The sequence below is a fragment of the Quercus suber genome, unplaced genomic scaffold (assembly GCF_002906115.3).
Source record: "Quercus suber isolate HL8 unplaced genomic scaffold, Cork oak 2.0 scaffold_96, whole genome shotgun sequence".
NCBI lineage: Eukaryota > Viridiplantae > Streptophyta > Magnoliopsida > Fagales > Fagaceae > Quercus > Quercus suber.
The window spans coordinates 531,696-552,615 of NW_027069561.1; the positions used below are offsets into that span (position 1 = coordinate 531,696).

At 32.0% G+C, this 20,920-nt stretch overlaps 1 protein-coding gene across 1 annotated transcript; it reads right to left on the reverse strand.

The window, feature by feature from the left end:
• Positions 1–13,094: 13,094 nt before the first annotated feature.
• Positions 13,095–15,532, reverse strand: LOC112023519 (transcription factor MYB1). The gene is made up of 3 exons (XM_024056122.2): positions 15,368–15,532; positions 15,137–15,266; positions 13,095–13,962 (listed from the first exon to the last, which is right to left on the reverse strand). The coding sequence occupies exons 1-3, from the start codon at positions 15,495–15,497 to the stop codon at positions 13,419–13,421; spliced, it is 804 nt and encodes a 267-aa protein (XP_023911890.1). The 5' UTR covers positions 15,498–15,532; the 3' UTR covers positions 13,095–13,418.
• Positions 15,533–20,920: the final 5,388 nt, after the last annotated feature.

Genomic DNA, 20,920 nt, shown 5'->3' on the forward strand with positions numbered 1-20,920 from the left:
TATGGGTGAAAAGTGAGATCCTTTTGGTGGTCGAAAGTGGGGGTATTTATAGGGGTAGTGGAGGTAGGGTTTGGTGGGACGTTTTAGCTAGTCAATTGGCCAAATTGATTGACCAAAAATCCCACAAAAAGGATAAAAGAGAAATTTTAGGCTTTTGATCAAAAGATGTGTACACATTCACATGGGTGCGTACACATCTATACACACTGTTCGGGGGCCTTTTTCAATTTCCCAGCCACACATGATCTGTTGGAGGGATGACCTTACTAGACCCAGGTTCTTTTTGGGGAGTTGCGTTCGGAACTCAACATTGGGCCACGTTGTCCAATGGCTACCGGCGTATTTTTAAGCCTACAAAATCATTAAGGCCAAAATCTAAGAATCACGATAATGGTTGAGTAAGTATGTAATATGTGTTTGATATGATAGCTTTTATTAGTAGTTGTAATAATAGTTAAAATAAAGTAATTTGTATTTAAAGGTGAAGTAAGCATGGAGTCAATTGTGTAGATTTAAAGATATGGAAGTAAAGTCACTTATTTTTGTATGGTTTATAACTCCAGCTGTATAACATCACTGAGCTGATAGAATTCTAGCAAAATGCTAGTAGTAGAGGCTAGTTAAGTTTGCCCTTCTTATCATGCATTTAAATGAGTTTAAGCCTTGGTTAATAGTTATAATAGTAGTTGGAATAAATTAATATGTATTTAAATGTGAAGTAATCATGTACTCAATGATGTAAACTTAAAAATAATGAAGCAAAGTGCCATGAGGAGAAGATGTATTTTGTACCTTTCGTGAGAAGGGTTTTTGTGAGATATAATTTGTACCTTCTAAGAGAAGGGTTTTTGATATGAGATCTTGGTGCCTTTTAGGAGAATAGCTTTAGTAATAAAAGTTCATGCCTTCCATGAGAAGGGCTTTTAGTATAAGTGTTTAATATCTCTTGAGTAGTGTGGAGATGGTAAAAGATATAGATATTTTGTGAGATGTAGTATATGATATATGGAAGTATGAGAGATATGGAGGTTAAAGATAGTAAAAATGTGAGATTATAACCGCTAGAGAAGTTGTAGAGATTGCTTTCCAAGATGAAATATTTTGTAAGAGAAGAGCATGGAGATGTGTTTAGGTATTTAGAGATAGGAGCAGTGAGATAGGTGTATTTTCTGAATATGGAGAGTGAGAGAATGAGTATAAGAGGGGTAATAGTGTTGTAGTGTGTTTAATAATATTTCTGGGATTTACTGTTGGAATTTACTGCTAGGATTTTTTGCTGGAAGAGTAGCAGAGATTGCTTTCCAAGAGGAAAGATCTTGTAAGAAAAGAGTATAAAGATGTATTTATGAGCAGTAAAACAATAGAATTTCAGAGTGAGAGAGTATGAGAGTGGAGTTTAGAAAAGTTGTGGTGTGTTATATGTAATGGTGTAGCAAGTGTATATGAGATTGTGTGGGAGAAGTGAAGAAAGAGATGTTTAGAGATATGAGCAGCAAGATATATGTATTTTCAGAATATGGAGAGTGAGAGAATGAGTATAAAAGAGTAATAATATTGTAGTGTGTTTAGCAAACTACTGGGATTGTATGAAGGCTTATAAATGGCATTTATTAGCTAAGGGCTGAAGAGTTTAGTTCTGAATTTGGAAACTAAAAACTCAAAAGTTCAGCACTTCATTAGGAGCTTCAGGAGATGATTAGAGGGAGAGAGAAGTTTATGAGAGAGTTCTTCCTTGGTTTCCCTCCTTTTTGAGGTGTTGAGGAAGAGTCCTCTTTAGAGCTGAGTTTAAGGGGGTATTTTAGCAAAGAATATAAGTCAAAATTTGTCCCAAATAGTAATGAATTTTCAGAGAATCCATCTTAAAATTTGGCCAAAAATGGTATGTTTAGCTTTAAGGTATTTTTGCTGTTTTGGTAAGAGCTGCTGAGGAAAAAGTAGCAGAAAAGGAAAGTATTTTGGCACGAGAAAGGTAGTTTCAATGGTTGGTTTTAGTTTTAGCCAAAAGTGGAAAAATCAGTAATGCTCAGGCTGTTGGGTCAGCTGTCACAGCTATTCTAAAAAAGTTGTCCCAGCTGTCAGGCAAAGCTATGACAGTTGTTAGGAAAAGCTATGACAGTTATCATGAAAAAGCTGTCCCAGCTGTCAGGAAAAACTGCAACAGCTATCATTAAAAAGTCGTTTGCTTTGGGCAAAACTAATGAGGTCTGATGGGTCATTTCAGACTGCTAGAAAGGTCATTTCAAGGATTTGGCTAAAAAATGGTAAGATCTCTTTGAAGGATATCTTGCTATTTTGGGTATAACAGCTGTTTGCTGGGATTTAAACATTAAATGGCTAATGATATCACTCCCAGCCAGGGTGTCAAGTGCTGAATACACTGCTGGGGTTTAGCTGGAAATGTTTCATTTTTGTGAGTTTGTGTTTTTGGTGCAAGGTTCCATTACAACACATTTCTAGTAAGTAATAGAAGGATTGGTTGAAAGTTAATGAAGTTTTAGAGATTTAGTCAAGGTCTCATTAGGTTGTGACATAATCTTGGTGAGCAAGAAGAGTATTTAATACTCTGCTTTGGTAGCTGGTAGAGAAATATATGGTCAAATTGTGGTAGACAACAGCTGGGTATTAGAGATATCGTGAATATTTTGTATATAGAGAGAGATAAAAGATAGCCAATCAGATTAGGCCATGTGTTTGAGTTGTATTTTAGCTAAAAGAAGTAATAAGATTTATGTAAAATGATATAATGAAGTTTCAAATTTGTATAGTAACAGTTGGGAATTGAACGAACAGTTATTTTCTCAGCATTCAGATGGTTGGGGATATTGAACATTTATCATATGATGAATATTAAGCTTTAGGAAAAGAGCAATGAGAAATTTTATCATCTAAAGTGCTATGTGATAAGAGATGCTTACCATATGTTACCCGCTACACACGGACTTGTCAGAGTTTAGAGAGTTGGAGAAGACACGTCAAGCAACATGTCTCTTTTACCAACTTTAAACCGATGGAGCTTTACTGAACATACCTCTTGTTCCTCCAAACCACGACTCCCAAAGTTTCCTCAAAGTGACTTATAAGCTTGGATCATAAGCCGAAGATGAGATGACGTACCTCGGGTCTTGTTGTCATTTTGTACAAAAATGGGCTCTTGTTGAAGAAGCCGCTTGCAATGAGTATGAGAGAGGTAATATGGGCCATGAGCTTTTGATTCATTGCTTAAGCCCGATCCATATGTTGATGTTGATGATGTCGTGGGGTCATGATCCTAGTTGATGAAGAGGAAATATGGACCATGAATCCGTCTCTTGAAGTAAGGATCTTGCGGGCCATGTGAGCCCAATCCATGTAGTTGAATGAGATATAACCTTATTTTGGGCTTTAAAGAGATTTACCCAAAAAATCAATAATATGTTGATGTGGCATGGGTTGCCAATGAAGTAATTCCACGTGGGCCGAAAAAACAGTCATTAACACACACGTATACACATCTTTTGTAAGTCTCGTGGAAATTGGGCTTAAAAAAATATTTTGGGCTTGAAAATAGATTTTGGCCTCCAACTTTTCACGCCTTATGTTTTTAGAGAATTGCAAGTCTATCCATAATTTCTCTTATGCATAGAGACTTGCTTCTTCTTTTTTTTCGTGGTGTGGGTGGGTAGCTTTATATGGTTACAATTCATAGGTTCCATGTTTTGTTAAAACACTTATTGTTATTTTATCTAAAGAAATTGATAAGAACAAATAAATTGTTATTTTTATCTAAAAATTACAGTAATTTGGTGCAGCCATGGCTTCTAAACCCCAACTTTTATTATATAGTATAATATATATACACACACACAATAAAAAGATGACATTTGTTCACTTAATAAATGCACTTAAGTGATTGTATACAATCATTTTTAGTGAGTTATGTGCATTATACGTGATAAGAACACATGTCATCTTCCTATTATTAGCTACAATCAAGTTTATAGCTAAATTTTGGCATATATATAAGAATGTGTGGCAGATTATGATTAGTAAAGTATAAAGTTTAACACTAATAATGGGGCATAAGATTTTTATTTAATCGTAGCCTAATTCATGTCTCAGAGTGTTATTCCTTTATTCCTTAATGGCTTATACACACAGAAATTAGATGCAGGTCGTATACAAAATTGATTGATTAAAAACAAAAAATTAAAGGACAAAGTTTAATTACAAAATTGGTTATAGCTTAAGACTACAACCTTACTCAATAAAGTAAGCATTACTATATATTTTGAAAATCTAACTGTTGAATTGCATGATTTTTACGCTCTTAATACAAATGACAAATTGTGTCATTCGGATATTATTAACTATATGATCTATAAACTTATATTTTATGCATAATTTTAAACTACAAAAACTTGGAATTAAAACAATTTATTGATGACATAACTACTGATCTTTAATTTTCTAGAAATTGCAAGCATGGGGTATATAAGAAGGTGTAATCCAATGGTGGATTTGTCAAAATTCACCTCCTTAAAAAGATATTAAATAAGGTTGTAGATTTAGGTTATAGCCAATTTTGTAGCTAAACTTTGTTCAAAATTAAATTCATTTATTATTGGAAATCATAAAGTTCATGAAAACGCATGTAGCAGCTGGCAATGGAACTAGTGGGCTTAGTTATAAAACTTGTTTACTTTTAGCTAGTCCACTCATCTTTTGAATTTAGAAATGATGCTAGTGTATTTAGATCCATATTAGGATGAAACGGGGTACTAGCCCTCGAATTTTGAGTATTTGCTTCATCCATGGAATCTTCAAGCTTGGCTTCATGTCCAGAGCTTGGCAAGTCCTCAAAAAAAAAAAAAAAAAAAAAAAAAACTCTTGGAATGATCAATTTCTCCATCCACCTCATTGTCACATGCATTCATTTCTTTATGGCCTGTTTAGATTGAGGGGGTGTGAGGGAAAGTAGAGTAAATTTGGCTTAAAATTTGTCTATTTTCAGCCAACTCTACTCTACTCCCCTTTATTCCCCCTAATCTAAACGGGCCCTTAGTTTAGTGGTTGTTAAAATTTAACACATCCGATTCCAAAAGGTCATTAACATCCAAATCTTTCAGAAATTATTCTCCTTCTGAGTTGAAAGAATTGGGCATTCACTATCCCCTCGAGGAACTATATTTTTATTGACAATTTGATTATTATCAAGTTGCCATGGGATAATAAACTTTGTGCACCGTACTGCTTTGCATCAAATCACTTGATGAGCTATTGGCTTTATTTCTAGATTGGACTCAAAAGATGAGTTTCTGACCTCTTCCTTCTTGTCATCACCTTTCATCTTCTTGCCCAAGTAAGTGTTCCAGTAATTTTTTATTTCATTGTCTGTTCTTCCTGGCAATCTCCTACTAATGAGTGACCACCTGCAAATCCCATAACATGACATGTAATTTGTAAACACATTAACTAACCAGTAACCACTTTTACATATTCAAACTTGTTTAGGACAACTAACTCTCAAGTTCTTGAAAGGAGACCATAATACATATTTAAATTATTTTAACCCAAAACTTAATTCAATAGATTTGAGTCTAATAATATTTTCTTAATTACTCAACCTACCAAATATATCAGATTCCAGCATAGTCATCTATTAGATTAGACTTAGCATTGGTGGAGCTAAAATTTTTAGCTTTTAGCAACTCAAAAAACTATTTTATCTATTTTAATACCTCACTTTACAATTCACCCAACATCTATGGTTTTATTTTTTTACTACTTCATTTAAATATTATTTCTTTATATATTTTTATTCTTTCTTTCTCTCTCTTCCTCTCTCTCTCTGTCTTTATTACTTTATCAATGTCGCCTACCTTTTTTACTTTCTTGTCCATGCAGTATCTTGGTCCCACTTGTCACGTCCTATGTCAATGGTATTATTTTTACCATTAGTCAAACACTATTCATTTTTTTTATATATTAATTTCTTTCTCACTTGCTCTCTCTTCCACTCTTCCACAAAACCCAACTAAGTGATAAAATAATATATATATATATATATGTATGTATATATTATGCCTTCTTGCTATTGTGAACTGCTAGTCTTGACAATTCATTGTAGCAAAAAGACAAAAAATATTTGCCTTTAGCTCCACCAATGTTGGACGCTGAATTGGAGTTTGAGTTACCACCACCAATAGTGATGCTCATGAGAGTGAAATTAACACCTTGTTAAGTTCATGCATGTACTTATACCATGAAACACATGTTAGGACAAAATATATCTTACCCCCAAAAATTTGTCTAAATGATATATTAATGAATTATTTTTGTTGCTACTACTCGTAAGGGCATTAGCATCCGATCTCTCAAATGCCATTTGCTAGTATATTTTAGCATCAAAGTCCCAAAATAACCCATTATCCGGTCTTGTAATTGTAAAAAATTTACAATTGAGCTATATTGCCATCATAAATTTATGATGGCAATGTAGCTTAATTGTAAAAATAAAATATTCATTTTTATTTCTTCTTTCTCTTTCTCTCTAACTCACTTCTCTCTCTATCTTATATTCATTCCTCTCCCTTCTTCAACTTCTCTATTTTCTCTTCGTTTCTCCCTTTTCTATGTTTGTTGCCATGGTGGGTTTGTTGCCATGGGTAATGGATTTGTTGATTGGTGCAGTGACGTGGTTGTTAGCGAGATCGGAGTGATAGGTGTTGAGGTACCAAATTTCGGGCCTTGATTTTATTAGCCCACTCACAAAATACCCACATGAGCCCACATATTATTCTAAACCCACATAAATATTTCCATATATATATATTGCCCAAATATTCTATATGCTATTGGGCCTTCACAAATACTCCATACATGAGCCCATAAATTGCCTTGGGCCCTCTCACAAATATTACCCATTATATTCCACATATTACCCAACTAGAATTTTTCACAAAAATACTCATTATGTTACTACCAAAATTGGGCCACAAAATTATGCTATCCCCACAAAAAAATTTCAAGCTTATTTAGCTAGTGGGCAAAGCCCAAAAAGGCCTAACAATATCATTTACTAAGCCTGTTACTACACGGCAACATTTACTAAGGCCGTTGCTACCCGGCACCTTAAAGCCCGTTGCTACATGACACCTCTAAAGCCTGTTGCTACACGGCACCTTAAAGCCCATTGTTACACGGAACCTCTAAAGCCCGCTACAATGTGGCATCTCTAAAGCTTGTTGCTACACGGCACCATTTACTAAGCCCGTTGTTACACGACAATATTTTACAAAATCCCAAAATCATTTTTACAAAGCCCAAATACTAATTTGACACTATCTTACAAAGCCCAAATACTAATTTGGCACTTATTTTCCAAAAGCCCAAATGCTAATTTGGCACTTCTTTTCCAAAGTCCAAAATGCTATTTTGGCAAAAACAATTACTTTATACTCAAAGCCAAACATTAATATTTGGCACTACTATTAATTTTACACTTATTTTATAAAGCCCAAATGTTATTTTGGCAACTATCTTACAAAGCCTAAATACTAATTTGACACTTATTTTCCGAAAGTCCAAATGTTAATTTGGCACTTATTTTCCAAAGCCCAAAATGCTATTTTGGCAAAAACAATTACTTTATGCTCAAAGCCCAAACATTAATATTTGGCACTACTATTAATTTTACACTTATTTTACAAAGCCCAAATATTATTTTGGCAACTATCTCATAAAGCCCAAATGTTATTTTGACACATGTTTACAAAATCAAATACTATTTTGACATTTGTTTTATGTATACTAAATCCCTCACTCATGGGAAATATAAATTACTCATCTCTCAAAAATATTGCTTTACAAAATTTATGGGAACTATGTCTATTCTTTCCATAATCAACTAACTACAAAGCACATGAATATCACTCATGGCAAAACTACTCATTTTGTAGGGTTAACCTAGCCCAAGAAAGCTCATCTACAAAGCCCAGCTGGGTCAGGCTAGCCCACACACAAATCTCAGCAATTGGAAAACACGTGAACTGGTTAGCCAAATTTCAGTAGCAATTGAATAACTGGAGCCTTTTCCTATCAAGTCATAGCTTGTCCAATCAAATTAGAAAAGGGACACATGTCCACCAAGGGATGAATCCTTTCTCCACGAGCTGAAATCCTATCCTTTCTCAAGTGACATAAAGTTGAAAGTAATGTGACAGAAAGTTGGGAAAGCTTCAGCCAACTGTCACTTCTTTCTCTTCCAACTCATTCAGTCAAGAACCCAAAGCTGCCATGACTAGGCTAGTGAAGCTCCTGAAATGACATAAAATCAGCTCATTTTCATACTAAAAATGTGTATTCTCTAGTTCATGAACAAAGCACATGAACCCCAAATGAGAAAACTTAGGAAAATGTGGTTTGGAAGACATCAAGGGGATCTCAACAGAGTTCCCAACAAGGGCTCCAAGGTTGACACTTGGCTTGGAGTGGTCCAATCTGCCCTAGGGAACTCTAATTCTAGTTGCAGCATAACCAAGATCATTAGCCTAAAGCATGCTCTAATCCCATTAGCCAAGGCTAATCAACATTCAATGCTAAGCTAGAAACCCAGTTGTTATTACCTAAAATAGCAGGAACCTTCTGAAAATTGAGCTTACTACTCTTAGCTAAAATCTTAAGAATAATTCTCTAAGGATTTTCTGAAGATGGAGAAAGATTTAGCAAAGATTATTTGCTAATTACCCCCTAAAACCCAACTATAAATGGGATTCTCCATTAATGCTTCAACGACCAACTCACTAAGCTACACACCAAGATCTGTCCTTAACCTCTCTACAAAAACTCTTCTCTAAGCTCTGAAAAATCACTAAGTTCTTAGAGCTTAGAAACCGAGTTCCCTAGCTCTTAGCTCATAAACGCTTCTTATAGCTCTACTCATAAACACTTACTTACCCTAGCAGAAAGCTCCATCAACTTTGCTATACACTTTCACCCATTACTTATACCACTCACTCATTACTCATACTACTCACAAATGACTCTCTTTACTCATTACTCACTATATATTCACGAGCATGTCTTGGCACCATCGAGCATGTCTTGGCACCATAATGATCTTGCTGCGCTAGCTGAGATCTCTCTCTCTCCCTTCATCTCACACTAAGTTTTCTCCATTATTTGTTATTATGGAACCCTTGATATTTACTTATTCATTTACTATTAATGGTTATGATGAAACTGTCACTATAGAATTTTTTCCTCATATTGTTGTATTAGAAGACTCTTCTCCAAAGCTAATGGATGATGAGTCTGAAAGTGTAGATATTTCCCTTAATTTGTGAAGTAGCTAATTGATGAGGTTTTATTCTGTTCTGTCTTATTTTACCACTAGGACATTTTACTACTGGGTTATCTTCTGCAAAAACACTTTATCGCAGGGCTATTTTCAACAAAAACGCTTTACTACTGGGCTATTTTTTTTTACAGTATGGTTTTTAATCTTGTTGACGTGTCTGCTGTAGGGATTGTTTATGGGCTACTCTTGTCAGTTCTAATCTAGGCCCAAGGCATAAAATATAGTGGATTCCTTGGATCTTCACCGATAGCCTTTGGGCCACACATCAAGCCCATCGTTGAGTTTCGATTTAGACCTCCAACCCATTATAAATCTTATTTGTCAGAAGGAAATTTTTTTTGCCCTCGACAATGGATTTCTAGATTGGCATGGTGGCATGGTTGTCGGCGAGATCGGTGATCTTTTTTTTTTTCTTTTTTTTTTTTTTGTGTGGTTCTTGTGGTGGGTTTCTCTTGGTGGTTGTCGGCGTGGGTTTCTCTTAGTGATTCTTGAGGTGGTTGCCATTTTTTTTAAAAGAAACTTTTTATGGTTGTTGTTGGTAGTGGGTTTGGTGGTTCTTTTAATGGGTTTTGGTGGTTGGCATGTTGGTGGTGTGGTGGTGGCTACTGTGATTATGGTGGTGGTTGCTGGCAGATACCGTGGTGGGTTTTCTTGGTAGTGGTGGCTGGGTTTGTTTGGTGTCGTAGTGGCTTTGCTTGGTGATTGTGGTAGTGGGTTTTCTTGGTGGTGGCTTAGTTTTTTTTAATTATTTTTTATGTAGAGGAAGAGAGACAGAGAAAGAGGAGAGAGGAGAGGAAACAAGAGAAAGAGGTGGTGAAATTAATATTTTAATAAATAGATGAGATAAATAAGAAATGCGATATTGGGTGTATTGTAAAATGGTATTGGATAATAGATAAAATAGTTTTTGAGATGGTAAAATAAAATATTTTGTAGAAAATGGATGTGAATGCTCTAAGTGTATGTTTGTTTGGAGAGATTTTAAGGAGGATGGAAAATTGAGGAGAGAAAACTTTTTAATGGGTGTTTAGTTGGAAGGGGGAGATGAAAAAAATATGGTGGGGTCTAAGTATTTTCTCTCCGGGCCCACCAAAATAGTTTCTCCCCAAAATTGAGAGAGAAAACTTAGAAGAAAATTTTCAATGCATTAAAAAGACTGGAATGCCCATGTGCAAGTGCTTCGTTTCTCTGCCAATTTGGCTTTTTTTTTTCCTCCTCTAATTTTTATCCCAGTCCGTATTACACTACTGCTATCTATTTTTTCTTTTTTTTGGTTATCAAAAAATTTCTTTCTTTTTGTTTAATTTTGTGATTTCTTTTCTTTTTTTCTTTTTTTCTTTTTTTTTTTTATTTTGGTATTTTCCTATAATTTTTTTTTTTAGTGCTCATCTTCCTTTAGCATATAATCCTTTAAAAAAAAAAAAAATTGAAGTGTTCATACTTTCGACACAATTTTTTAAATAAAAAATGTGTTACTTTTTTTGCTTTATTTAATGGGGACATAATTGTAAATTTATACTTACTTCATTTTCCATCTTTTCATTTTTCCTCTTAACCAAACAAAAGAGTTTTCCATCCTTCCACTTTTCCATCTCTCCAACCAAACACACATGAGTGAAAATTAAATCTTTTCTATCCTTTCACTTTTTTATCATCTCATAATTTTCTATCCTTCCACTTTTCCACCCCTCTAACCAAACGAACCCTAAGAAATCATACTAGAAACTCCACTTTATTTTTGGAAGTGCTTGGGGAGGTACCAACTTGCCTAAAAGTACGTGGTATAGAAGCAGTTAGAGCCATCATTTTCAAACTTTGCCAAACTAGTTTTCAAAAGTCCAAAAAATAAAATAAAAATAAAATAAAAATAAAAAACAAACAAAACAAAACAGAAAAAAAGCAAAAAAAAAAAAAAAAATTGTACTAAAACAAAATTGTACTCCTTAAAAAAAAAAATTGAAGTGTTCATACTTCAGACACAATTTTTTAAATAAAAAATATGTTACTTTTTTTTGTTTTATTTAATAGGGACATAATTGTAAATTTATATTTATTTCATTTTCCATCTTCTCATTTTTTTTTTAACCAAACAAAAGAGTTTTCCATTCTTTCGCTTTTCTATCTCTCCAACCAAACACACATGAGGGAAAATTAAATTTTTTTCTATCATTCCACTTTTTCATCATCCCATAATTTTTTATACTTTCACTTTTCCACCCCTCCAACTAAACGAACCCTAAAAAATCAAACTAGAAACTCCACTTTATTTTTGGAAGTGTTTAGGGTAGGTACCAACTTGCCTAAAAGTACGCAGTATAGGAGTAGTAAGAGCCATTATTTTCAAACTTTGCCAAACTAGTTTTCAAAAGTCCAAAAAAAAATTTTTAAAAAAATAAAAATAAATACAAACAAAACAAAACAGAAAAAAGCAATAAAAAAAAGAAATTGTACTCAGTTAAAAAAAAAAAAAATTGAAGTGTTCATACTTCAGACACAATTTTTTAAATAAAAAATGTGTTACTTTTTTTAGAGTTACACTATATGTAACTTGAACTCAACTCTTTATTATTTATATATTCATTTGTCCAAATTTATATAATTTATTAAAAATTTCAAAATTATTAATCTTTATAATAATATTTTAATATCTTGTTAAAATTTCAAGTAGGTAATAATAATAGCAGGGAATTGATGCTCCTTGTTCCTACTTCTTACATAATAATAATAATATCACGGCAATTTGGACAGAAAACCAGGGGTACCCAAAAAAAAAAAAAAAAAAGCCATTTTCACTTAAAAGTTAAAATGCCATTTGAAACTTCCTTGTATTAAAAAAAAAAAAAAAATCAAATTTGAATTGTCAAAGTTTGGTAGCAATTTAGTGCATTCCCGTGAGGTGTCAGGCAGGTACACTGCCGCAAGGTACTATAGGATTGAGATCTAGGTGCAATGTCCTGATGCAATGGAAAGCGACTTTAACATTCAACCATTCAATATAAAAAATAAATAAAAGTAAATAAGTAAAAGTAAACAAATAAAAATAAAAATTTGTAAAGGAATTAGGTGAATTGAACAGTACAATTGCATCTTAATTCAATAAAAAAATAAAAAGCTACTGTCCTTTACCTTCACTCCTTTACCTTCATTTTTTTATTTTTACGTGTATTTGGGTTAGAATAAAAAATGAAAATTATTTTATTATTCAACTTATTTTTACTATTATTTATGAGTTTTACTGTATTCTTTTAATTAATTTTTATTTTTATTTACAGTACTTTTAGTAATAATTTTTCAATTTTAGTAAAATAAACGGTATCCAAATATACCCTACACACTCTAAAAGTCGCAACAAACAATTGAAATCTTAGAAATAAAAATTTAAAAAGTAAGAGAGGCAGACGAATGGAGGGCTGGGCATGAAGAAGAAGAAGAGGAGGAAGAAGAAAGCCTGGTCACTTTTGGACGATGATGTTATGGATTAGATGATTTTTATTTTTATTGTTAGTTTTCATTTTTTAGATTTTTATTTTACCGGTCTGTATTCCTTTTTCCGATCGATATTAGATTTTTTTTTTCCCACTACTCATACATGACAACACATGAAGCAATTGTTGAAAATTTTTAACCAAGATCTACATACCAAAAAAGCAAGGAATTAAAACATCCAGAGAACAAAAGGAGGTGAAAACTAAAAACAATTTATCAAACTCTCAAATATCACTAGTAGTTATTTATTTTAAAAAATAGTAGGTAGACATAACACAACTGATGAGAAACTTGCCATGAGAATGAGAGGAAGAAGCCACAATTTCCTACAATGTCAAGAATAGTCGTGTTTGTGTGAGGAAGGTGAATTACACCTCTTCATTTGCAATCACACACACATATTTGGGTAACAATGCCACTAACACAATATATAAGGCATATACGTGAGTGTGTGTGTATATATATATATATATATATATTTGGTATATGAGAGTTTTAATGGTATGCCAAGCAAAACACACCCCAACTATTCATGATTTAATTAGATACACAGATGACTATAAATAATGGGCTTAGTTATGCATCACGTTTACTTTCAGCTAATCCATGTATCTTCTGAATCAAGAAAAGATGCCAATGTGTTAAGATCCATAGCTTCATTTGGCTGAAAAGGATTAGTAGCCCTCCAATTCTCTGGCTTCCCTTCATCCATTAAATCTTGAAGCTTGGCATCGCATCCAGAAACTGGCAAATTCAACACAATGTCACATACATTGATTTCATTGGTTTGGTGGCCATTTGAATTTTGCACATCCGATCTCAAAAGGTAATTTGTATCCAAATCTATTTGGAAGTTAGAGATATTATTCTCCGGTTGAACAAAAGGAAGTAGGTTTTCTCTATTCCCATAAGGAACTATATTTTCATTGAACAATATTTGATTATTATCTGGTTGCCATGGGAGGATAACCTTTGTGCACCGCACTGCTTTTGGTCGAAATATAGGGTGAGCAACCGGTTTTATTCCTGGATTGGAGTCTAGTGTCAAATTTTTTATCCTCTTGCTTAAAATGGTGTTCCAGTAATTCTTTATCTCATTGTCAGTTCGTCCTGGTAATCTCCGAGCAATGAGTGACCAACTGCACCCAAAGGAAAAAAAAGACCATATAATATATATGTGAGTAATTCTGTAGTTCAACTAATTAACACTTCATGATGTTTCTAATGAAAACATTCAGAATTCAAATTTTTCATGCTCATTTATAACTAAAAAAATTTCTTGCATGCAAAATGAGTTTCTTTTACTTGTTTATGATTTGCACATATGTGGATTTTATAAATTTTTCTCAAAATTAAAAATATTGTTACTTATGTTGATCTTTTATTTAATACTTGTTAAACTTATCACTATATATTATCAAATTTGCAATTAATAGCAATGTGTAAGTGTTGTTTATCATTTCTACATAAAATCAATATAATAAAAAAAACATAAAATTATTATAATAAAAAAGGCGTTGTTTATCATATAATAATAATAATAATAATATACTAGTTTTCTTTTTAATCTAAAATACATTTTAGTTTACTCAGAAGAAGTTAATATAAAATTTATACAATATTTTATATGAAGATCATTGTTAGAACAATCGCATCAGTCTGTGCAAAATTCTTCTCTATTTTGCAAGAAAAAACATACTTTTTCTATTTTACACACCCACTTGTACAAAACACCCACATCAGTTTATCTATTATATCATCTATTTTATTGAAATAATAACATTTCTTTAATTTTTTATTATATCAAACAAACCACTACCCACATGGCTCCACCCAATTTTTTCTTTCTTTGTTTTGAGAAGAAGATAGATGAGAGAGCAACATGATGGGGAGAGAGAAAAAAAAGAATAAAAAAATTATTTGCACATAAATAGTAACCATGCATATATGCACAGTTACTGTAATAGTTTTGTATATTTGCACTTTTTTACAAGTACTGATATGGGTGTTTTTTAAATTAAAATGTGCAAAATTGAGTACTTTTTGTATTTTGGAAATTTTTGCAACCGCTGGTGTGGTTGCTCTTAGGCATATAACTTTTTGATCAATGTAGTCAACTTATCATCACATAAAGTTAGGGAAAAAATTATATCTCTAATATTAAATAAAATTATTTAATATATATATATATATTTTTTATGAATAATTTACTTAATCTATATTTAAATATAAAAACCATTATTTAAATCTATCGCCTTAAATCCCAAATTATATTGAACTAGCTCCAGAGGAGAAGAAGTAGATTTCTCATACCTGTTACCAAGAAGCTTATGTAGTTTGATAATGAGATCTTCTTCGTCCTTAGAAAAGTTGCCTCTTTTGATATCTGGCCTTAGATAATTCAACCAACGAAGTCGGCAACTCTTCCCACATCGCCTCAGCCCTACAAAATAAGAAGTGTCAGTGTGAATATATAATCGACAAAAGAGAACCACTTTAAGAGAAGAGAGAATATATAGTGCACATATTGTTAGTAGTTAGAACCAGCTCTTTGAGGCAGGTCTGTCCATTTCCCTTCGCCATGGATTTCAATGTAGTTTTTAAGGATGTCATCTTCCCATGCACACCATGCTCCTCTGATTACACCTTTTGCACAGCATGGCCTCCTTCCCATTTCTGCTCTCTCACAACAACTTTTCGCTTTCTCTTTTTAGATTTTGCTCACACTACTCTAGAGTGAGTTCCAAACCTTCTTATACAAATGTGCCACATAAAGCATGGACTATCTGAAATTGTCATTATTATTATTATATTCATGGCTGTAGCATGTTTTATGCATTTAGCAACAAGGACAAAAACTACCTAATATTCAACTTTTTGCTCTTTTTAGATTTTGCTCACACTACTCAACAGTGAGTTCCAAACCTTCTTATTATAAAAATGTGCCACATAAAGCATGGCCTATCTGAAATTATTATTATTATATTCATGGCTGAAGCATGTTTTCCGCGTTTAGCAACAAGGACAAGAACAACCTAACATTCTCTCAAAAAAGAAAGAACACCACCTAACTTCTACATACATGTCTTGGTTGTGTCTTTCTTTTAAAATTATATATATATATATATATATATATGGGGAAAAAGGGCCCAGTCTAACATAGTGGGCCGAGAGCCCATATGAGGGCTACTGTGCAACCGAGAAGAAGGAGATAGTAAGGGCAAGGCCCATCTGGAAGTGGGATCCTCAGAGGGAAGAGTAATTACAATCCGAAGAGGTCATCTTCCGTCCGAGGAGGTTATATTCCTCTGACGTGAATAGTATAGATCAATTGAACGTATAAGAGGTCAAAATGATCTTTCGAGGATTCATCCTAATCAAGATAAGCTTTGAGTACATTGGGAGACGATAAGGATGAAGAAATATCTAAAGGGAAAGCTACTACCACCGTATTTAATGTTCTGCAGCAACTTCTCTGACCGCATTTATGTGGAGAAGACCCCTGAACAGTGTATCCTCACCTACCGCCACTCACACAGAGCTAAAGAAGATGCTTGACGTGACACATACTCAAGTAGACTCACGGATGAGGTACAAGTGGACGATGGAGATGAAGAGAAGGGAGGTTATATAAAGGAAAGAAGCTCCTAACGTAAAGGGGGGGGGGGAGAAAAAGGAAGAAAAAGGAGAAAAAGAAGGAACTTGACTGTAACCCTAAGATCTGTGTTCATCAGATAATCAATAATATAGCTCTTCGGATATTCATTCTTTACGTGTAGACTCATGTTAGCTCGTGCTTGAAAGTTGTGATTCGTTATTGTTAATCCCATACTTAACCTAGCTCTTTCACCCATACTCTATAAATTCATTATTTTGGGTTTGGACCATAAATCCCAACCCTACAATATATATATTAAAAAAAAAAATACAAGACACAACCAGGACATGAGAACAAAAGGAATGTCTTTCTTTTAAAATTATATATATATATATATATATANTATATATTAAAAAACAAATACAAGACACAACCAGGACATGAGAACAAAAGGAATTGAATACCCTTTCACAGAACTAAGATAACTATCATGCTCTGAATAATAATATTGCATTTGAAAATTAATAAATATCTTTATCCTTGATTTTTATTCTAATTTCTTAACATCTTTAATAGTAATGGATTTGCTTTATTATCCATTATTACTCTTAACTTGATAAAAAAAATGATTAATAATATATAGAAATAAAAAAAATTATTATTTTTCTTAAACCGATATATGTTTAATATTATATGAAAATAAATGTTTAATTATATATAAAAATATGTTTAATAATTAATTAATATACGTATCTCCGCCATACTCGTATCATACTTTTTTAAAAATTGTTGTATCGTCGTATAGACTATACAGTATCCGTACCCATACCTCTGTCTATGTGTGCTTCCAATAAAATCATTAATCACTGTCCAATATTTCAGGAGATTTTTTTTTTTTTTTGAAGAATATTTGAGGAGAAATTTAAAGCCAAGTACTCCTCTTTTTAATCTTGGCTTATACTCTATAATGGTTGTACACTGTGTTAATCATTAATTACAGTCCATTATTTTACCGGAAAAAGGGAGCTGGCATGTGTGTTTACAGCTTCCAACCCACTTAAACCCGACTTATGCATGGCATAGGATCACTTTCACTCAAGTAATAGTGGGAAGTAACATTATTCAAATTCACAAACTCTCAAGCTCACAAATGTAATGGGTCAGTGGGATTTCCTACAACTAAGCTACACTCTCAAGTGGGATAAAATAATAATAATAATAATAATAATAAAGCCACACTATCAGGTGATTATATAAAAAAAGTTGGGAAAAAAATGAATGAATGCCCTAAAGACTTTGGTTTATAAAATATTTTTAAAAACTTTTTTATGATAAAAGAAAATTATTAACATTTTTTTATTGCTTTTTATATTTTCCACGATAATGGTGTCAAAAATTTCTTAAAATGATTTATTAACAATTGCCTTAAGTGCAACTGTTAATATGATTTATTTGGATTCAGATCTTTTAGATTTTCTAGGAAACTCTATCAATAGATTTTCTTAAATCCTAATCACACTTTAATGATTTAATGGTATAGATTTTACCATGTCAGCATTTTACTAATAATATTCTTAAAATAATAAAATAATATTACAAATAAAACAATTAAGATTATTATTAATAGAGTGCTGATATAGTAAAATTTAGACTATTAAATTATTAAAAAATAATTAAAATTAAAAAAAAATTATTTAATAAAATACTTTAAGAAATCTACAAGACTTGAATCCGATTTATATAAATTCTTCTCACAAATATTGAGGTGCAAGGCACCTTTGGTGTTCCAATTCACGTGGAATAAAAGCCCATATAATGACTTGCCTTTTCAATCCTGCCATGTCTCTTATTTCATATTTTCAATCAATAAGAGAGAGACAGCTGCGTGAAAAAGTGTGTGCCGTCCCAAGAAAAAGAGAGAAAAAAACATATGTTATTGATGCTTCTAGAAGGCCTGAATCCGATTTATATAAATCCTTCTCAAAAATATTGAGGTGCAAGGCACCTTTGGTGTTCCAATTCACATGGAATAAAAGCCCATATAATGACTTGTCTTTTTCAATCCTGCCATGTCTCTTATTTCATATTTTCAATCAATAAGAGAGAGAGAGCAGCGTGAAAAAGTGTGTGCCGTCCCAAGAGAAAGAGAGAAAAAAACATATGTTATTGATGCTTTTTTTCTATCATTTTTTTATTTCATTTAAATATTTTTTTATTTATTATTTTTTCATTTTTAAACACATATATTCTTATACCCCTATCTCTACTTCTTTATTTGCTAATTTTTTATTTAGTTTTATTTTTTTGCTAATCTACAAATTTGACAGGATACTCTTCATAAGTCAAAAAAATTATGATTTAGAGAATTTATTGGAAACCATTTTTTGAGTCTCATTCTTTATTATAGAGATTATTTTGCTTTTACCTAGGAGATGCTCTCGTGCAAGAGGATAATTGTGTTGAACTGTTGATGACACCAAAGACCTCTTGTTAGTTCCGTAGCCCGGATTGTTGGTGGTGAACTTGTGGTGGTAGCAATGGGGATATGTTGTTAGGTCTTGGATGTTTTTTCTTTTTAATATTTATTTTGAGTAACTGAAATAAAAAAATGCAAAAAATTACTAATTTAATTAAATAAGTTAACATGTAGCAAGTTTTTATTTATGAAACGTAGAGTGGTATAGAAAAAGTGAGACAGAAGATTTAGACGCTGTGGTATCCAAAACGTTTTGTAACAATCTTATTTTGAGTTGTGTGAGTCTCAATCTAATTTTTTTTTTTTTCAGCCTATGATAGACTGATAACTGATTTTGCTGTGAGATTTTATTATGGCCATAAAAAAAATAAAGGCAGAGCAAACAAATAAGGTCCAACAAAATTCAAAAGCAAAATTTCCTGACTAAAGCATTTCTAGCACCATAGGTATTCAGACAAAGAAAGTCACTATTCATGAGAAAAAACCTAAAATTCTATTTTAAAGATACTGTTGGACCTTATTTTAAGAGTTTACTGTATTTTGTGTTTGCCTATTCTATTATATATATTAGAGTCCGGTTAATGTGTGTCCTTAGGGCACAATTTAACTATCTACTTTTAAAAATATTTTCTCAAAAATTAAAAAAGTTGTCAATACTTTTTTAATTTTTAAAAAAATATTTTCCAAAAATAAAAATTATTACATTAGCAAAATCCTATATATTATACGCCCATCATCCTTCAATGAACTGCATGATTTACATCTCTCACTTCTCTTAATAATGAACAATAAGATCTCACCTAAGAATCTAGCCCTTTTGGCTTTTTTAGGTTTTTATCGTATGAACAAAAGGACAACGCATTGGGATCCGTTTTTTAAAGGTTTTTATTGTATGAACTGAAGGTCAACACAATGGGACTAGACCACGTTTAATTCATGTCAGATAAACATGTCGCCAATAGAGAACAATGCAACCCATAAACGTTTAATTCATGTCAGATAAACATGTCGCCAATAGAGAACAATGCAACCCATAAAGGATTTATCGTCAGAAATAAAGCCTGATTGAAATATGTAAAGTTTGGGTAATAAAAAGGTTATTTAGAATGTGTAAAGGTTAAAATATGTAAAGCCTATAGGGAGATGTATGTCCATAATTGTACTCATTATTACAATCTTATCCCATAAACTCTACAAACATTCTAATGTCCTCTATATATATATATATATATATATATGAGATTTTTTTACTATAAATAGAAGAGAGATCAAAAGAATTGTGAATGACCACTTGAATATAAGAGTTTATCAATTTATATTTCTTGTTTCTTTTACTTTGTTTTATATATTTCTATCATTTCACAACATGTTATCAACACGAGTCTTTACCTAATTTCAAAAGGAAGTTGTAATCCAATTGTTCTTCAAACATAAAAGATTATTTATGTAGTTCTCTTAACTCATTGTAAGTTTTCTTTTTAAGGAATTAGTAATTATCCTATTTGTTTGCCTTTACGTTTTATGCTCATAATTTTAGTGATTTTTAATTGATTAAAAACTTTTATGAGATTTGCGTTATCCTATTGTTATATATTGTTATGAGATTCACGTTTATTTAGTTTTTTTTTTTTTTAATGTTAAAAATGATTAGTAATATATTGTTATATATTGTCTTCACGTTTACTTATATCTATAGCTATATATATATATATATATATATATATATATTACGTGTACAAATGATCTTTAAATATGTAAGTATTGTATCATTACAATCAAATTTTGAATATGTATGTGTAGTATTGTTTCATTAAAATTGTGTATGAGAAAAAAAAGTTATTTAATTTCTTTTATAATTATATATTTGATATAGATGTCAAATCTTACAAAACTTATATTAGTTGCCCTTGACATCTTAGGCAATAATTTCTTATCATGGATCCTTGATACTAAGATTCATCTGGAAGCTATGAATCTTGATGAGATTTATGTTAATATAATAAATTTTAAGTATTATTATGAA

What these genes read in the sequence shown, in the direction of transcription:
- LOC112023519 (XM_024056122.2), bottom strand. Translation starts at nt 15,497, where the DNA reads ATGGGAAGGAGGCCATGCTGTGCAAAAGGTGTAATCAGAGGAGCATGG. An exon ending in AGACCTGCCTCAAAGAGCTG is followed by an intron (nt 15,267 to 15,367) that starts GTTCTAACTACT and finishes CTTATTTTGTAG; the next exon opens with GGCTGAGGCGATGTGGGAAG. An exon ending in CATAAGCTTCTTGGTAACAG is followed by an intron (nt 13,963 to 15,136) that starts GTATGAGAAATC and finishes CTTTGGGTGCAG; the next exon opens with TTGGTCACTCATTGCTCGGA.